Here is a 21,195-nt window from a genome sequence, read left to right on the forward strand (position 1 = left end):
TCCAGTCCTTATAGCTACTTAGATCCCTGTATATTCTTATTTGCTAAAAAGTCATCAAGCCCATATTTAAAGGCATCTATCCAATTTGATACTACCAACATCTATAGGTAGTGAACTTCACGTCCATATTGTTGTTTCTGTAAAGAACCCTTTTTACTGCTTTAAGTGAAAATGCTCTTCTCCAAGTCTGAATGGATGACCTGTTGTTCTTTGCACAGTCCGATGTTAAACAGGTCATCAGAGAGCGCCTGGTATTGTCCTCATATGTATTTGTATAATGCTATCGTATCCCCTCTAATACGCCTTTTTATAATGTAAACAATTTCAACTTCTAAAGTCTTTCCTTATAACTAATGGGTTCCGTTCATCTTATTAACTTTGTAGCCACCTCTGCAGTTTTTCAAGCTCCATAAAGTCCTTTTTTTAAGAACAGGTGCCCAGACTTACTCCATATTCAAGGTGCGGTCTTATCACTGACTTATGTAGAGGTCAAAATGATATTTTTCTCCTAATTCTTTTTTACATATATTACTGACCCTTGCGGCAGAGATAGAACACTGTTGCTAGGTTTATTGTCCCTAACTATTCCGGAGTCCTTTTTTTTTTTTATTATTTCTCTAACAAAACCCAATTTAAGGTGTAATTTACACACATTTATTTTCAGAAAATGCATAACTTTGCATAAACTCACCGTCTACTGTGTCGCCCAGTGCTGCAATTTGATCAAATCTCTTTGCAAGGAAGGGACGTCTGGTTCAAGTTGTATTAACCTAATTGTGTGTCACCTGCAGACACTGAACCATGGCTTTCAATACCCCTTAAGGACAGAGCTGTTTTTTTATTTGTTTGTACCCTTCATGACGTTTTAATATTTCTGTGGTGCTCATGTTTAGCTGTAGCTTTCTTCTTTCTCAATTAGTGTGCCCACACAAGTTATATATTGTGTTTTCAGGACAAGAAAGTTTCCATTATTTTGATTATGCCATCTAATTTACCATTAAAAATAATATAAAATAATATATGACTTGCATTTATCTTTTACTCATCAACAAAAGCTAATGAAAAAAACTGCTAAATAATTTGTGGTAGTAGTTTTTTTGCATTTTGTTTTTGCATACTTCAGATATGAATTTACAGCTCCTGGTAAATGCTACTATCAAACAACACCCTGATATGCGTTTAACAAAATCACCCAGTGACACCACAGCATGGGTTTGTTAGGTTGTTTGGAGGCTGAAGGGACATTTTTGGGGGAATTTTGACATCGGGTCATTCTACCCCTATGTCCTATTTGGGGCATCTTTGAAGCCAGCCAATTCAATTTACCACATCAAATCATATATTGTTGAAAGGCAGACACCCCTGGGTATTTGAAATACTGGTATTTAACCCTTTTCTATGCACTAATGTTACCACCATCCTTTGCTGCATTAATGGTGTCCAGAGAAGGCTTTACATCGCTTTAGCGTCTCTTTTGGGTTAAAATGCAGAGCAGTCCCATTGATTCTGCTCCTTGGTAAGCAATTTAGCCACGAAACATTAGATAGGTCTCAACCCACTTGGGATACTTTGACGTAGTGGCGGACTGAGCAATATATGGCCGTATAGTGTGACGGAATCCCCCAATATTTATGCCTCCGATGTTTTTTGAATGGTTTTCGCTGGGTATGCGCTGAATTCTTGCTTTGGTTTGTGACACCAATAAGATTGATTCGATGCTGAAAATGCAGGGAAGCGACAGCACGCAATTTATTCACAGAAAAGCTGGGAACCCTCTCTGGATCTGCTATCTAAAAACATGTTAAGTGAATACAATTATTTTTATGCTGATGATTTGTCCAAACATTACTGGAATGCGCCTTGCAGGTTTGATTACTCACTCAGCACCTTTTCAACTATTCATGATTGTTTTCCTTTCCAGGTCAAGCTCTCATTCACTCCAAAGGCATCCTGCAGACATGTAATGGATCTTGCTGGCTGAGGGCAGGTAGCCCTTTAACTATTGCTGGCCAGGGTGGCAGAGAGGAGCTTCCCTGCAAGGTGCATGCAGCCGGTGGCCAGAGGGGGCAGAGTGCGGTCCCCTGCAGTGCCTTTCTGCCCGTGCAGCCATCCATCTGGTGCGGTTGGAGGGTGCAAGCTGTTTGGGAGGGGCATGTTCTGATGCAGCAGCAGCACAGAATAACAAGTCTCGCACGGCGTGCACACTGCGATCTCCTCTGCTGCAGCGGCCTCGTTTACCGTCAGCAGCCGCAGGCTTCACACCGAGGACTACGCGTTAAAGGGCAGCACACGGGGCTCCGCACACCTGCCCGCCGCCGCCGCCGCCGCTGCATTCGATCCCTGCCACTCCCGGCTCTGCTCCCCGAGAATGCTGCTGTGCTCAGGGTCAGGCAGCGCTCCCCGCCTCTGCTAAGGCAGCGGCAGTATGGATGGTGCTGATCCCATCAGTCCACTGCGGATAGGCATGCTGAGCGATCCTGCTGTCAATGGGCGAGGACGTGGATACGCGAAAAATTAACCACAGCTTTCTCAGGGACCACAACTATGTGACTGAAGGTACCCCCCCCCTCCATTATCTCCATCACCTGCCTGTGACAGTGACACCCGTCCTGGGATCCCCGTGCTCCCCGTACTCCCTCTCCACGTATTGTTACCGTATCTGATCACCCCGTGTGCGTCTTGTCATGTAAACTCCATGTTGTGATATTAGATGCCAGACATGGGGGAGGAGGGCATTATACAAAGTCCTAGTTTGTAGAGGAACTGTCTGAGGTAATCAGATATGGTGCCTCAAGGGTTAATCACTGCAGAGATGGCCATCGTAAAGCGATCCTGAGTCATTTACCTGCTGTATGGCTACTGACGGGAAACATCACAGTATAAGCTTTGGCCATATGATCTGTCATAATGATTACAAGTTTATGATATATATATATATATTTTATATATATATATATATATATATATATATATATAAATAAATATAAGCTAAATTACATCTTATACATTAATGCCCTATAAAATGACATTGCTATATTCCTAGCATATGTGTGTGTGTATATATATATATATATATATATATATATATATATTATACAATATAAACATATATAATATACAACATATACATATATGTATTTAATATAAAATATTTACACATGTATTTAATATTATATATATATATATATATATATATATATATATATATATATATATATATATATATATAATATATAAACTAACACCCACCATACATTCTTAAGAGTTAGGCTCTGGATAAAGTTATTTATTAATCAAAACAAAGATGGAAACATATAGGATCTATAGTTGCTCTTATTTAATACAGTTTTTATAGGCAGAGCTGATATGTAATGGCTGTACGTCTGGGAGTGGGATCGCTGTATCAGTCTAAGGCCCGGTGGAAATCCCTCATTTCTATCACTATTATGATACCTTCGATAGACCCTGACAGTTATTTGCCAACAATGCCTGCATATTTGATGGAAGGTATAATATATATATATATATATATAATCATGCTTACATTGGGAGTGTATAAAATAATCCGCTGAGTAATGTCTTCAGTCCCTGGGGCTTTCTGGGCATTAAACCAAGCCATAGAAGCAAATATTTATTTGTTCTTTTTGGTATTAGAGTAGCTGACAAAGGAATGATCAGAAAGTAAAGAGAGAGTGCAGACACCCATGAAATCCCTTTAGCGTGTTAATAGTTCCTTTATTGTATGTTTAATGGGTGCGCAGAGAAACACCAGTCAGAGCGTTCACGTTCCCTACATCACAGCCATATGGAAAACGCTGCACGCTTTCAAACCCATTAAGAGCTGGAGGAAGGAGCCCTGACGCTCAGATGGGTAGCATAACGATCACAGCGTAATCTGACTGTCCTTGCCGCCATGTCATGGGGTGTTGTTTTTGTGGAATTTGTGGGGGGGTTTTTTTGTGGAATTTGGTTGAATATTGCACCTCAATAGATTCTAGAGATTAGGGCTACTAACTATGTGGGCATTAACTGGCCCGGCATTAGATGGGGGAGGGGACATGATTTCATATTTTTTAGAGAAACACTATGACTAAAGCCAAGCACCCCCTTTCCTGCCATCGCTGGCTGCCGCATTCAGTACAGGTGGCATCGGATTTATTTAAAGATAATTAAAGGGACACTGTGGCCATAATATGCACTTTAATGCGTATGATAGCTGACTGCCCCTTTTATATTACCTTTTTTCTCCCCTTGCCACTGCATGGAGGGTTTTTGCAGAAGCCCCCTATGTATTTGCCCTTTTCCCTATCCCCAAACTCAATCCCCAAGCTTACAGGAGCCATATTCAGAAGAATTCATCTCCTTCTGCCAAAGTACATGCGCTCTATACCCACTGCCAGTACCATCCAGAGGGTCTAATGAGACCTCCCGTGTACACATTGGAAGCACTCCCATTGCATTTAGTGAGAGTGCTTTCATGTCTGTAACTGGCTGCTTCAAGCAACCAAAAGTGGCATGACCACAGAGGGGTCAGAGTCCCTTAGTTCTGAAGCTGCAGCTTCTCCTAAAGGTAAGTACCTTATTGTTTTCCAATACAGGGGAAAGACTCCGTATTTTTTACCTTACTAACAAAGTACTTTAAGATGCATTCTTCATCGGTGGGACTGCTTGGGACACTAGAATGTCCCACTTATGCTTCCGAATGAGTGGATTCATTCATTGATCCTGTGGTATCAGACTCTTGACAGAAACTAACAACAAAAGCAGTATTTTACATGAGGTGCGGCATAGGTCTCAAACTGACATAAACGGTAAATAAATATGGTTTGGTTCAAGTGCAAACCTGACGGAGGAGCGTGCAGAGAATTTTAGGCACCCTGCTAGTTCCAGTAAGGGCTAATGACACACCGATTGGGTATGCAAGTCTGGACCGCTCTAAAGCATCAGTGCTAGTCACACGCTAGCAGAGTGTTTCACACAAAATCAATATTAGGTCATTGGTCAGTGACACCTACTGTGTAGAAGAAACTCTAAGCAGAATCACATTTTATTATTTTTTTGCATGTTTCTATGATTTCAAAGAAACAAAGCCCTATGTTTTTCTTAAAAAGGATGTATAATTTGTGTAGGCGCATCAAACATGGAAACGGTGAAGGGCAGAGGCTTTTTTACATATAGTGTGAAAAACACCCTTTTCACATTTTCCTCATACTCATTGTACATAACTAATACACCTTTTTCTATGGTGGCCAATTCAAAGGTATTAACGTTGACCAGACAAAATACAGGTGGGGTCTGTACCTCCCAAAGAGTTAACTGGCATAGTTTTTTCCAGGTTCCGGGATTGTTTCTCTGCCTTTTGGCTTAAGTATAGTATCTGTTCTTATCAGTGTAATATCTAGGTGTTAAGAACAGGGAGATGTCTACACATGGACCTGATATTGCAATAACTCCAGGACCAGTGCACCTGGAGTAACGAGGAGTGGAACTGAAGCCTAATCTTAATTGGAGTTAACAATAAGTGTCAAGACACTGAAAGGCAGATCATTTTCTATTTCCCAGTTGGTATACGTGAATACATTAAATGATCCTCATTTATCCTATGGTAGCGTAAAACATACACACACAATGTATTGTATTGTCTTAATATAAATAAGGAATACTCTAGGGGCCTAGTACTTCCGGTTTTACAGAGAAATGTATTTATTTATTACTGTAGTACATCACTCATTTCTACTTACTTTCTATTCCTCCAATCCTAAACTTTGACTTCACTCAACGCCTCAGTTAGACCATTCTATCTCTGTTTGAGTGCACCAGTTTAAAATCTGTTTCACGAATCGTAGCACTGAGAAACTAATACGAGTAAAGTCTTTGGAATTAGATTTGGTGCATATGGTGCATATGGAAGGAGCAGGTTGTTCTACTTTGTGAAAGGGTGTGGGAACTTACAACCCTTCAAGTAAAGATTGAGCATCTTGATGCGGTGTGTCTGGTGCCAACAGCACAAACTTCCACAGCTGCCATGGTGGAAAGCAGCCAACTTCAAAAGTGCTTTCAAAAGTGTCTCCTATGTCTCCAGGAGAATAGCTGATGTTAAATACTTTTTGTTGTTCAGGCCCAAATCTCTATAGATGCTGGAGGGGGGGCGGTATCCACGTAGAGAATATACAACGTATTTTTATTCACAACCTATTCAAGAACCATTAGATATAGCGTCATACAGGTCAGATGCAATAGGACAGGGCTTGACAAATTTGTTGTGAATCTAGGCGCCAGGTAAAAAAGTTAGGAGCCAGGATTTTTTTAAACTAACAGTTGGTCAGGAGTGATCTGATCATCATCAGCCCACTTACTAAACTCACAGCGTTTGACCTGGAAGCACCCTGGACTTTCAGGTCAGTGCTGTTTTTTTATTATTATTATTATTTTTAACCCTTTCAATGCTGATGTTCCATTGGAGCACAGCATTGACTGATATTTAGTCCCCACAAGCTTGTGGGGACAAATGTTAACCCCTGCAATGCCACGAATGTGTCATACACAATTGTGGCATTGAAGGGGTTAATGCTGCACTGTCGCTCTCTTGGAGCGATCAGGCAGCAGGGGGGTGTTGGGGCTGGTCTCTACACTCATGTGGAGACCAAAGAACCCTCTCCCCTGTCCCTGAAGCTGCCTCTGGCAGCTGGGACTCAATTGCTGGTCTATAGACCAGCCACTGCAGGGGGGAGTCTCTGATGACTGCTGTAGGCTTCCATGCCTACAGGAATCATCAAAGGGCTTATGGAGGCTCGTTTTTGCTGTTGCTGGGCTTCCAGGCAGACCACCAGCAGCAGAGCCCCGTGCAAAACGGGAATTAACCCCTAAATGCCACGATCGCAGCATTGAAGGGGTTAACGCTGCACTGTCGCTCTCATGGAGCGATCAGGCAGCTGGGGGGTGTTGGGTCAAGTGTGGGGACCCAATCAACACACAACCCCCTTTCCTGAAGCTGCCTGTGGCAGCTGAAAACACGATTGCTGGTTTTGCAGCAACCGCGTTTTCAGCCTACAGAATCACTCTGTGGGAGTGATCTCAGGCTCGGGGGCGGGCTCAGAGTGGCTGTGCTGTCTGCCCAGACTCCTGGGCAGACAGCAGCAGCAGCGCCCCCGTGTGGTGACTCAGCCTCTTACATCCACAATTTTTTCTGGATGTAAGAGGCTGACAAAACCTAGGCGCCAGGACAAAATTCTCTGTCTGGGATTTGTCGAGCCCTGCAATAGGACATCTGGTGGTTACCTTAGATCATACAGATTTCAGGTATCCCACTAACTAGACCTCTGATCTCTCATACTATCTTGCAGCAGAGCAGAATAACTATAGCAATTGTCCACAAATTCAACTTTTTATCCTCTAGGATATTTTTAGGCTATGTCTTTGCACATATCAAGCTTCCATTTATATATCGCTCAGCCTGCTGAGTTTTTTTTCCCCTGCTATTTTTGAAAATTCCTATGGTGTGAATATCAGCTGTGTTCCTTCTTTATGAGTCACGAATAGGCTGGAAAGAAAACCGTAATCTGTTGCTTCTGTTAGTAACTTAGAATGGCAACTTTTTTTCTCGACTTAATAAAAAAGAACACTTTACATTTAATGTATTAGGTGCTAAATTAGTATAAAATGACAGCTTAAAAACCTTTAGGTCTCCCTGCAAAGTTTTCCATGCCGCAGGAGACAAGGAAAGAAGAGACTTGCATGAGATTTGAAGATACATTTGGATACTACTGGGCTTGGAAAATGGGTTCTGGATACTTCTTCGTTTGCTCATAAGCAATGGGGATAAATCTTAGCCGCCAACAACCTAGTTGTTCTTGGTTCCAAAGTTTTGGCTTCCTCAAAGGGTTTATCAGTAGGGGAGAAGCCATTCTTCCTCTTACATTTTTGGTTCTGTATCGCCCAATCAGTGGGTTTACTGCATAAGGCATCTGAAGTGTTCCCTTTACGTGAGGTTGGTAATCTCACATTATATGGGGATCTTCGATGGAGCGCATGCCAGGCTGGGTTGGCCTGCAACAGAGCTCTGTAATTGTACAGGGCTACGGAATATGATGGCGCTATATAAAACAATAAATAATAATAATAATTAAAAGGAAGGAAAATGAGGCCAGAAAGTAAAATTTGAAGACAAAAGCACAGGACAGGAGAGTGGGTCAAAAAGTGAAGCCAATGAAACATGGATAGTAAAAATATGCTTTATACAACCACTTCAACAAAGCAAAGCCATAGCAGCCTGAGCATTCTAGGGGTGGTAGTCTGAGGCAGCTGGAGTTCAAAAAAGTGCCAAATCCCTGATTTAAGCCATTTTTTTGATGTTGATTAATGCAAAGTACCAATAGAAGGCTGCTCCGCTTTACAGAATATCTGTATCTCTTAAGCCCGTAATGTGTCATTTAGTCAAATGACTTGAGATTTACTGGCTAAACAGTTTCCATGCAGTATTCCTTATTGAAATTGTGACCCAGTTATATCTAAATTAGTAACGTACAATTTTAGACGTGCACTTATCTTTTTCCAGGATAATAAAACCTCAGCAGAAAGCGAGCTTGATCAATAATTGAGTAGCTGAAGCAAAACGCTAAATAAAGTAAAGCTGAAGCCGTAATGTAGGAACTAATGTATGTTCATTGTTCATTCCGAGCTTTTCCTCTTTTTTTGAAAACATGTGGAGATCATTATAGCAGCATTAGCAATATTACTTTTTATACTGGGTAAAACAGAGGAACATTCTCAGCACATTGGGAATGTACCTCCCGCCACTTACTTGGGTCTATTCACTAAAGTGTGAGTGCTTGTAAGCACTCACAAAAACATCACTCACAACAATGATGATACACTGCCTATCATTGGTTCATTTTAGTGTGATTTAAATCAGTATAATATACATGAAAGTTAGACCAAAGCAGTCCCCAAAGTTTGCAATATAATGCTATCCGGTAAGCCCGTAAAGGTATTTTCTTTACAAAATAAAGATAAAGTAGGTGTTCAATATGGTATACCGTTTAATTGGTAGGTTAGTGGACACAGTTGAGCTTTTGAACTAATAAAATCGTAACTGCTTCTGCATTTAATAGCGTTTCCCATTATACAAGAAACCCACCCATCCTAAATTAATTACACCCCATTAATTTATTATAACATGAAAAATGAGTAAAATGGAATAATCTCACAGCACAATAAAAGTATAAACGAAATCTGTGTATAAGGAAACTCAGATGTTCACTCATACTTTTAAGAGCAGCTTGCCGCTCGTTGGTGTTGCTCCTGGACCCTTTGGTCACCGTTATTGCTTCCTCCCGAACAGTAGCTCCGATTAAATAAGAGATGAACCAGCGATTAAAAGGAAATATTTTTAATTTAATAGAAAACAAAACACACACACAAACATATTCATGCAATATATATTATTTTAATAACTACTAATATGAATAATGATGATTATTAATAGGGTCTTTAGATTATTAAAGGCCTCTTGTAATTTAGATAGATGCATTTGTATCATGTTGTGCAATGGAAATATCTGGTTATTGGAAAAGATACTTTGGTACCATTGTTGGAACACTGTCCACAATCAATAAACTCTGAGCAAAGAGGATGAAGGTGGAAAGTAAAAAAAAATAAATAACAGCAAAACAAAGAAAAATGTTTTAAAGAGTACCCTTGCATCGCTGGCACCCTTTTAAATTGCTGATAATGTTATTAAAATAAGCCTTTAAGTTTTTTTTGTTGTAATCCCAACCTTTGGTTACTTATTCATATTTCCTTCCTCGCAGTTGATCGTGTGTTAATTTTCATTATTAGCAATTATTAAAACAAATTATCTACACACGTACTACACAGGGTGCAGTATAATGTATTGCATATCTCTGTTGGCAATACGAATGGCCATATGAACTTGTGTGACCTTCCAGGCCAAACATGCCTTAGAACTCCAAAGCATTTGTTTGTCTGACCCACAAACCTTAAATAATGACACCCACACAAGAAAAAGCTGGGTAATGCTATTGTAGAAACTTAAATGAATATTAATGGAAGAATGAAAACAAATCTTAGTAGTGTTTTCATTATTGATGTGAAGATGGCGTCTCCCACACCAGGAAAGTCTACACTTGATAGACAGTTCCTAGCTCTCCATCCACCTGATGGTTCCTAAAAGTGGTAAGTGACCTGGATGTGCCCTTTGGCTGCATCCCAATCTGTATGGAACCAAGGCGATGAAGCACCTTGTTCTTTACAACTAAAAAAGATCCTGAGATCTCCATATTTCCCAAACACTGACACTTCTGGAGATGAAAGTCCAACCAATAACAAAAACACCAAAAAAAATACGTATTTTATTTTTGTTCACTAAAAGCATGACTTTTTCAAGAAAACAATGTTATGGTCTTACAGGAAACTGGTAGAGAAAAGTTCCTTTATGAGTTTCCATTTATATGAATCAGTATTTCTTTTGTATCACAGGAATCACCTTTGGCATTTTGTATTTCTTACATCCCCATTAATGGACAATACTTAGTGCAGAATATCATTAAAAACCCAAATGCATGAAGTGTCTCTTAATTCAGAGAAAGATGGTAAGAAAATTTCCATCTTATAATTTAGGGGAGAAAAGTGACCTGCCTCTGAGAAACCCCAGACTGTGGAAGGTTCCCCGAGTGAGGGCATGTTCTTCCTACATTGTGGACTTCCATGAGAGACCATCTCCCAGGCTCCCATTGCACATCACAAGGCTGAAATATGAGCTGTGGTGAGTCACCCCGTCCGCCCCAGAATAGAGAGAGACAATTTTACATGTATTCATGCTATTTTTATGAAATACTAGACCGAGCTTCTCACTATTTCTGGTATCAGGTGAAGAAAAAACAAAACAGTAATCGTGATGTACACATTAACAAACTAGGCCCGTCATGTGAGTTTAGAAAGTTATGGAGAAAAAAACAAAACAGGCAAGGGTTTTCGAAGTTACTCAAAAAAGGAAAAAAAGAGAGCTGTGTGGTATAAAAAAAGGATGTGCCGCTATAAGTTCCCTGGCAATTTTCACAAAAAAAATGCTAGAAAAAATGTAAATGGTCAGAACCATGTGCAAAAGCTTCAAATGTCAAATAGTCCATGTAATAAAATATAAAATGTATGATGGAATGCAGCTCTGTAAGATACAAAATAATACCTATAATTATAGATACAACTAGTAATGTTGTAGAAAGCAAAAAAAAACTAAAAAGGGTTTGAAAGTACCCAAATACTTTTTTTGCCTATATGTAACTATGAAGCCACCCTGAGCTAGGTAGTGTGTGTGTGTGTATGTATATGTATTGCCCTATCATGCCTCATTGGCAATAAGGAATGTTAATCGATTAATTGTTAGAAATGTTTTGAAGAATGTGTTTTTTTGCATGAAACCCGATTTTCTGGTGCTGAGATGCAGAGCTACAGTTTTTTTAGTCTCATATAATCTACCTGCAAAGGTCCTTCTCTGTTCTGGAGATGATTCGGTTGTGGTATATCCGCTCAGTTTAGGCAGTTTCAAGGCTAGTAACTAAGGGGCGAAAAGGAACAGGAAAAAAAAAATACTTTTTATCTTCCAAATGTTTAATTGTTAAAACAGACTCCCTCGATCAAATGATTAATATTCCTTTAAGTGCCAATGTACTATTGTGGAAAATATCCTACTGCACAACATTTCATATTAATGTGGAAAAAAATGAAGAGCTGAATTTAATGCAGAGTAATCCATTAGAAGAAAAAAAAAAAACATAATCAATTAAAACAAATAAAATACATAATCAATTCGAAAAAATAATACATTTTATTAATTTTTTCTTTCTTGATGAAAGACTTTAAGGCACATATGCACTGTTAAAATGCATGTGATTTAGGAACAGATTAATGTTAATTGTTTCTTTCAAGGGCCTGCGTCCTGCACTGATGATGGTACCACCGCTTATCAGTATGTAGAGTTTCTGTATAAAAAGTGCTTTCTTCAGCAAAGTTTGAAAACTGCCCTAATGGAATGTTAAAATAAAGAGAGCCTTTCCTTTTCTATTGGTTGCTATGTGAACAAGACTTTTCAAACAGTAGCAGAACCAATTTTCAGACATAATCCCTGTTACATCTGACCCTCTTGGGGCTGCCAGGTACTGAGGTCAGATAAGTGAGCAGGACAATAAAGAGATGATGGAACCTTAGGAAAGGAACTACCCATACTTACTAAGGTAGCTGTCGATGGCAACTACAATCAACGCTAATGACCCTACACTAAGGGGTGACACTGGCATGTAAACCACAAATGGAGACCATATCAGCATCACTTATTTGTAAAACCCAAGAGCCCATAATTTATATGCTTGTTGGAGCAAGTAAAAACATACAATTTAAGATTCATCTCTCCACTTTATTCTTCTTTTCTTTCCTGCTTGAGCAGGAATGTGGTGTCCAAATTGGGGTACCTGTGTTGGGGGTGTAATAAGATGGGGAGGGGAGTATCTGGTACCAGAAATGAGCAGAGTCTGGGTGTGATCACCTGCCTTACAGGAGCCACATGATTTTACAGCTTCGAGGACCAATCATGGGAGATCTAAGTGTCTCCCCACTGGCCCATATGCATCATCTCCTGTAAATACAGGACAGTGGGGCAGCTACCTGGGACAATGGGACTGTCCTGTGAACTGGGACTGTATGGATTTTGGATGTAGCAAGTGCTTTTGCCCACTTTTCTGGGTGGATTTTAAGACACTGCTATGAAGGATGGGCCATAATTCTTCAAACAGATATGCCTGAATTAAACTGGATTATTGCCTAGAATCCGTAACCGTTATAAATGTATGATTGGAATGGGTACGTTTTTTATAATTATGACAGGGTTTTAAGATTAAAGCATTTTTAACTCAGAGCTTAGTGTATCCGAAGACCCATATATTTAAATATACAATGCATATGCAAGGCTGTTTTTTTTCCAAGTTACTTTCAAACAGATCAATAATCACTTAACGTATAATGGTTAAGAGACATTTATGTATTCATTCAATGCTTTGCTTTCCGTAATCGTGTTTCTAAAAATGGAGCAAAAATAATCTATTATATTGGTTATATATTTGCTAAAGAATTCTAAGTTTGGTACAAATCATATAATAGGTGGAAAATCCTTTATTTATCTATTGGTTTATTTTCAATATTAATATACTAAGGTTAATACATTACTCATTGATCAGAGGCTGCATCTGAGGCTTGGCAATTCATTTCTCCCAAGGTTTTAAATAGCCACAGAGGGGCATTCGTTGGTTTATGGGGTGTTGCTAGAGGTATAGCTAGTGGCAGGTCTTTACTGACCTTTTTTCATGGCTTGACGACCTATTGATAGCTGATTATGTAATGGAATGAACCAGAGTTATTGTGAATTCTTGGGTGAGGAATGGGCGTATGCGAGAGATGCTTTTTTAGATGCAAGCAGTCGTGTTGTTAATGGTGATAGAGAATTCAGGAACTGTTTGGAGATAGGAGGGAAGATAATGAGTTCAGTTTTAGAAAGATTAAGTTTCAGGTAGCGTTTTGACATCCATGAAGAAGTAGCAGACAAGCATTTAGTAATACGAGACATGAGAGACTGAGAGAGAGCAGGAGAAGACAGGTAGATTTGGGTACATAGATGATACTTAAGGCCAGACGAGTTGATTAGTTTTCCAAGAGATGAAGTATAAAGAGTGAACAGTAGAGGGCCACGGACTGATCCTTGGGGGACACCAACCGAAAGTAGAAGAGGTGATGATGTCTTGCCAGAGAATAACAGAGAAGGAACAGTTAGACGTATATGAGGAGGTCCACAAGAAAGCTGTAGTTGTAGTTATATTCATGGAATTTTCCCATTGGCCACAGCCTCACATGGAAGGCCTGAATCTGGTATCTCAAGCAGCTACTATTTTGGTGAAAGATGCTATAATACATAGCCCAAACTGATCACTCGTTCTTTGGGTCCTTAATGAGGACGTAACAGTAAACCAAACAGAGAACAGTAGGAACCTCAGTCTTAGAACATTCCTAAAGCACCTTCCCATGGAAGTATCTCAGGATACTTTCTAATATTCATAATTGATAATGTAGACAAAACAAAATACTGTACCTGGCTGATGTCACAGTTCCATGGACAACGGTTGTGTTGTTTGTTTTTTATGCCTAATACACCTATAACTGAGGAAAAAAAATAATTTAATCACAACTGTTTTAATGAAAGGCAAACATGCAACATGGTAATTCTTCCCACCATTGAAATCAAGCTCCCAGGCTTAGTTGGCACTCCCTTTTAAAACAATTACTACTACATCTGCTTTATAATAATCCTGGGGCACCACACCCTAAGGAAAGTAAGTTTTTATTATTTAGGTTTAAGAATAAGACCTTGGCGTTACTCTGCTTAGCTCTCTTAATACCCTTGGGCGTGTGTGATCTGGGCCTTTATTACCTGAACTGAACCTTGAATTGTTTCATGTACCAGCCAACTTTTCTACTCAGTGAATTCTCTGCCACCAGCTTCACGCGGGTATGTGCTGACAAAAGGTTATTGACTTTGGCAGAACAGATAACACATCAGCTGTAAGATCTATGAAATTAGGGAAACATCTACCAATAGATATGTACACGGTTATTTCTAAAAGGTCTGTGATGACACATTATTGGCTGGAAATTGCCAGCTTTGGGTGTAAAGGGACAGAAGGACAATGGAAAAATGGTCCACTTTGGCCCCTTATTGACACTGTATGAAAATTTTTAATAATTTGCTTTGTAGTGGTTGATTTCTCTTATTCTGAATTTTTGTACTTGCATGCGAGATTGTTTTAAAGGATGAGCTGATAAATTTTGGAAACAAACTGGGGTTACTTGTGGCTGTGGCTATACAGAGATTGTAGCCATTTCTGATATATATGCATGTCATATGAGATATTTAAAGGGGGATTATATTTAAATTAATATTTAAATTAATATCGATTAGTCTGGGCAGGGTTCCAAGTATTCCTAAACCTGGAAATCCCATCTGAAGCAGTGGCTCTTGGAAGCCAGAAGCAATGGGGCGAAAAGAAAAAGGTGCAGGAATAAATTATGTACAGCTTAAAGAGTGTGAGCGAGTAGCACCAAATCATTCACCAGCCCAATGGACGTTCTGCATCGCCTTCCTAGGTGCAATTGGCGTTATTTATGTCCGCTCAGCCTGGCAGAGTTTTATAGAGAAAAGTTTCTTCGAAAAGTATAAGTAAAGTGTGGCCAAATGTATTTATGTAAGCTGATTTGTATTAAAGCAACATGGTGTTGTGGTGATGGTTTCCCATATGTGACTTATGTCATTATGCTAATAATGGTGAATTAATAAAGAAATATCCCACTCAGAAGGATGATACAAAAATAATAAATACAATGTGGGGCTCACATTCATTGTGTTTTACGTTCAGTTTTCATTTGTGGCGTGTTGTCGTGTTTACATAATTTTCCTTGTGTTGTTTTCTGTGTTTCCAAGTGCCTGAGGTGTGCCGTGCAGTACTGTGTTGTCAGTGGGAAGCCATTATGCCTCCATTTTGTCTTGTTTTCTTCACAGGCGTGGCCAATAATTGACTAAATTCACAACAATCGTCTCAAGTCATTGGATTATATATATATGTATATATATATATATATATATATATATATATATATATATATATATATTTGGAGCAATATTGGAGCAATATTGATTGGCCACTCCTGGTATATAATTTGTTTGATTCAAGCTGAAAGATTTGTAAGTTGCTATTCTTTTTTTTTTTTCTTTGTGCGTGTTCTATTAGGTTGCCTTGACATCATAACAACAAGCAATGGTAGGTATTTGAACTTATTTCTTTTATTTAAACATATTTGTGAATATGTATCTGAAATCAGTGGACTGTGGTTGAATTCTGGTAAAATAGTTAACTTCATTGTTTGCCTTTCCAATTATGCGTTATGAAGGGCCAACCCCATTGAGTTTCTCCTGCAAGGGCCATTCTGAGGAAATTATATTTATCACTGACTCGGTTGAGCTCTTTTGGAGTTGCCCCTTCATGATGCCTACTTGCAACTCTCTTTCAGACGTCTGATTTAATTAATACTTGTAACGGCTAAGGAATATAGTCTTGGTACTTATTTAAAATGTGCAAATACACTCCACAGTTACATACCATGGTAATTAATGACATATAATATGGAAAAACAGATCTATACACATTTATATAATATATATATATAATTTATAATAATTTATATAATTGGACCTGATATCTCAGGTGGTCATAGCCTGGCAGCCCCAAAACAGGTAAATTACAAATGGTATATGGCTTTTGTGGCAATCCCCTACTATTTACATATATATATAAGATCACCAGTAAAATGTGTACCGTACTGTGCTTTACATTGTACACCCAAATATATTGCATTACGGTTCACACCTTTGTTAGCCTTGACTTTTGTCCACATCATTGGAAGGCATGTGGGGAGACCTGATGTTTTTAAATCATATTTCCGACCCTATTTATGGTTTTCTGCTGGAAAAAGGAGACTTTAGCAAACCAAGGCCTGGCTGTCTTTGCCACGTGGTAAAAGGGGCCGCTGTTCTGAGCCCAATGATATTTAGGGACCCGTCCGTAGCTGCCCCTTTCCCCACTGATTGTCTTTTCATGACCTAGAAGTACCCCTGTGTGATTAACAACAGAAAACAAAAGGGAGAATAAATTTCACCTCCCCCTTGCCTCAAGTGGTTTGTTCCATGGGCACTTCCTGCTTGGAGTGTGAACAGGCAGTGCCCTGGCTTATTGATATGATTGATCGTTCCCGAGTTAATATATTGGTTTTTGGGATGTCACAACAAACATTTGTAAAATAACTAGACTCTCTAAAATGTTAGCATTGCCTTTGGCTGATAAAGGGAGGTTGATATCGCAAGCTTGTCCTTAAATGCAATGTTGGTCCGATAAAAAAGGCATTATTTTATAATGCAGTATTGTTATTGATATTGTTATATTGAGATAAAATACATACATATATTTATACACATGTGTATATATTACATGCATCCTTATAATAGGAACATTTAGTGTAATGTGGTAATGGTGTCTTCTTAGGATGAGTTATGGTGGATCGTGCTATAAAACAGGGTTTATGTGATCACATGGTCACGTACTCTCTTCCCAAATACATGCAGTATATGAATGAGGCACAACAACATGGATTTGCCCAGGGGGCCATTACAATTCAATACAGTCTTTAGCAAATCTACGTACCCTGAACATTTGGCTCTAAATCTCTCTGTATATAATTGCCTTGTGAGTTGGTGCACTATGACTGGACCATGATCCAGTTAGCATTGAAGTGAGAGTAGTGCATGCTACATAGTCTGTGTGTTTAAATGGTTAGGTACCTTCAAAGAGTGGGAGACCTTAGGAGCAGCTGCAGTTACCGATAATGTGGAAGAGCAGGTGGCATTTCTAGAAGTAATGGTCATCTTCAGATGTTTATAATGGAAATGGTGTGAGAAGAGGGGACGTGGTGGGAAGTGGGTGATGGTGATAGTGGACAGAGTCACAAGAAGGAGGGTTGATAGTTGGGAGAAGGTTGGTAGTATGGGAGGTAACTGCATGAGTGTTTATTGTGGATGGGAGAGGAAAAAGGGAAAAAAAGCTAAACCACATTTTTGGCATATAATTCTAATAATTGGCCAACATGCCAGTATTACTATAATAACATAACAGGGAAGAGCAGTCAGCTTGACAAATGTAACAAAAAGGCTAAAATGCTTTCTTGGTATGTGATTTTAATAATGGCCCAATTGACTATTATTACTGTCATAATGTAATAGGGATGAAGCTGAAGAATATAACAGTATATCATATTGTTTGCTGCTGTGATACCCCATTCGGGTCTGATGTAGTGGCCACACAGCACTACATATATCACAGGCTAATTATGTGGATGTCATACAAATGGTTCATGGTGGCCCTAAGGCAGAGATAGCTTTCTAGTTTGTATTAGGCTACAACTCCCAATATGCCATTGCCAATGTTTGGGAATCCAGATTTGTACAATAGCTAAATAGAAAACCTAATGATTTTAAAATGCTATGACTGAGCTGATTAACTAAGTTGTGTTAAATCACTAGTTGAGGAATCCGTTTTCATAATTCTGTAAATCACCCTTAAAATATTGCCGGTTCTATTAAAATTGAATTGGAATCTATTATAGTGAATGGCTTAAAAATAAGAGCAGTTCTCGCAAAAATGATGCAGTCACCATTCCAACCATGGTCTAACATTGGCCCGTGTTTAGCACTTGACGTCACTATTTTTCTTTATACATGACCCCCCCCCTTGTCTTTTCCTCTAGTGTGACTGTACAGAATTTGATATTGTCTAGTGTTAATTTAGTCATAGCTCATATGAAACATTTAATAAAAGCATATTGTCCACATTTGGCCTGATGTTACTTTGTCTACCCATAAATAAAAGTCAACATAAAATTCCAACTATACAATTGATGATGAAATAGCGTTTTGGAACCACTTTGACATTTCACCAATATATTTTGCTATAAAATGAATGTTTTTTATTTTAAATATCATGGAGGCTTAAATCTAAAACCATATTGGCGTAAATAAGTGGATAAACTCAGTAGCAACATACCAAAGAACTGAGCATTAAATAAATGATCTTGAAAAAAATCACTATTTGTCTTTGTGATGACTGGTTGGGGGTTCAATTACTAACCCATGGCACCGCTAACAAAACAGACTGCATTTGTTACTTATTATTTACATATAGAGCTCTATTGCAATGCACTAAAGGGAACATTTTTAAAGAAAGCAAAGAATAGCAATTATTTGTTCTTTGCACATTAGGGAATCTGTAACAATGAGACAAGGCTGCAGACAACGAAGAAACATTTTTCTCGTCTTGGGACTTTCTATGAAACCTGTAAAGTTATTTTTTCTCTTGTTATCAAGAACATAACCTGATAAACCATTTAGTCTCTATAATTCTTGGCGTTCATAATTGTAAAACAATTCATAGGAAGACGAAACAATGTAATGCTATTCCAACCAACTTGATGTTTGCCATCATTTACTGGAATGCCTTTATTTGTTCCACATATATAATTCAAATATTACCTACTATTGCTAGAGCCTCTTGTATTATTCATATTTTATATTGTGTACAAATAATGTAAGTAGGATAAAATACTTCCAGCATGTCCTCGGTCTAATCTGTGAATAATATGTTTCATCAAAGCAAGAAAATATACATAACTTTGATTCAATTTAAATAATGGAGTATGGGTTATTTGCATAATTATTCAGATACTGTACATGTTCTTTTTTTTATCATATTCCAAAGTACTTTCCTTCAGCTGTTCAAACAGTACATTATTTTTTATATTTTTTTTGTAGTAAATTAGATTTAATTTAGCTGATTATAAAATAGTAAACAAAGAAAAATCATAGAAACATAATTATTTAAAGTACTTGCAAAATAAATACAGATGTTTGTTTTGAAAGCATTTTATTTTCCCAGATTTTAAATTGACCTAAAAGGGAAGTGATTCTTATAACCCCATCACTAGTGTTTTGAATTGGTAACTTATGTCTACCCTGGTGACTTTTAGAGCTACCCAAACCTTTGTGGAAGGGTTTCATCTGAACAAACCACAAGACTTCTGGAACGATGTCCTTTGGACAGGCAAGACCAAAGTTGACATGTTTCTCCATAATGCACAGTGCTACATTTGGCCAAAAACCAAACACAGCATATCAGCACAAACACCTCATACCAACTGTCAACCATGTTGGTGGAGGAGTGATGATTTGTTTTGCAACCTTGCAGTCATTGAGTCGACCCTGAAATTCCCCTGTATACCAAAATATCCTAGGGTCAAATGGGAGTCCGACAACTAAAGCTTGACCGAAATTGGGTCATGCAACAGGACGGTTATCCCAAGCACACCAGCAAATCTACAACAGAGTGGCTGAAAAAGAAAAGAAACAAGGTGTTGCGCACAACCAAATGCCTGCAAACCTCAATGAACTAAAGCAACATTGTAAAGAAGAGTGGGCCAAAATTCCTCCATATCGATGTGAGAGACTGATGAAGACATACATAAATGATTTATATCAAGTTATCGCTGATAAAAGTGGTTCTACAAGCTATTGAATCATAAGGTGTACTTGGTTTTCCAAGTACATGGCTTCTCTATTTTGGCTTTATTTTTGTTGAATAAATCATGACATGGTGTAATATTACATATGTTGTTGTTCATCTGAGGTTGTATTTACCTAATTTTTGTACCTGCTAAGGAACAGATGATTGTTATGTCCTGCTATGAAAACCATAGCATTCAAAGATGGTGTACTTTATTTTTCACATGACTGCATACATAAAAATATTGAGATAAAGGAATATATTAATTATACTGAGAGTATGCTGCTAGTTTGATAAGTTCATGCAATCACTTGACTTCAGGAGAGTAGAGTAAAAAAAACAAGCAACTCATAAGTTCATTAGACTGTAAGGTGTTTGTGAGTAGCTGTTACTGCATGATGTCCCAGGAAATCTCACTCATAATTTTGGGACATTTTGATATAAAATCAGGAGGAAGCCACAATTTGGCTTTGCTGATAATCCAACCTAAATCCCCCAAAGGTTAAGGTTTACATTTCCACTGCAAGTGCTACAGAAGAAGTGCCAGAAGATTGAGAACCTGCTGCTATTAGACAAAAGTGTGCCCCGACCACCAACAGCAATTTAGTATATAATGCCGGGTTTGATCCATGGCCTGAAGATGTCTGATCTTGTTGTCCAAGGACTGCAATCCTCAGGAATCTCTGAGGACAATGTCAGATGGGGAAGTGCACATACACACCCGTAAAGGCTATCATGGATATAAAGCCCTAAGAAGACAGAACCTCTGGAGAGGACTTGACAGTCTCCATCCTGAAAAAGGTCTGGTGAAGAAACTCAATGTAGCACAGATATACAATCAGCCTGGGAGCTGAAGCTCTCAAGACAAGCACCAGTGGAGAGAATGCACCCTTCTCCTGGGAATAAAGAGGTGTGAGAATAAACCCCATTATCTCCTGGGAATAAAGAGGTGTCAGAACAAAAGCAATCTTTGCGTGCT

General features: G+C 38.7%; 1 protein-coding gene across 2 annotated transcripts in view; it reads left to right on the top strand.

Moving 5' to 3' along the window:
- The first annotated feature begins 2,001 nt into the window (after positions 1 to 2,001).
- PPP2R2C (protein phosphatase 2 regulatory subunit Bgamma) overlaps positions 2,002 to 21,195 on the top strand; it is a 43,141-nt gene continuing 23,947 nt past the window's right edge. The window contains exons 1-2 of one of the 2 annotated variants that reach the window (XM_053458261.1): positions 2,009 to 2,556; positions 15,843 to 15,872. In XM_053458261.1, the coding sequence (XP_053314236.1) occupies positions 2,487 to 2,556; positions 15,843 to 15,872 (100 nt within the window). In that variant the 5' untranslated portion in view covers positions 2,009 to 2,486. Of the gene's footprint in view, positions 2,557 to 15,842; positions 15,873 to 21,195 lie in introns of both variants that reach the window. The other variant, XM_053458262.1, reaches the window with a different exon arrangement.

Source organism: Spea bombifrons, chromosome 1 (assembly GCF_027358695.1).
Source record: "Spea bombifrons isolate aSpeBom1 chromosome 1, aSpeBom1.2.pri, whole genome shotgun sequence".
NCBI classification, from domain to species: domain Eukaryota; kingdom Metazoa; phylum Chordata; class Amphibia; order Anura; family Pelobatidae; genus Spea; species Spea bombifrons.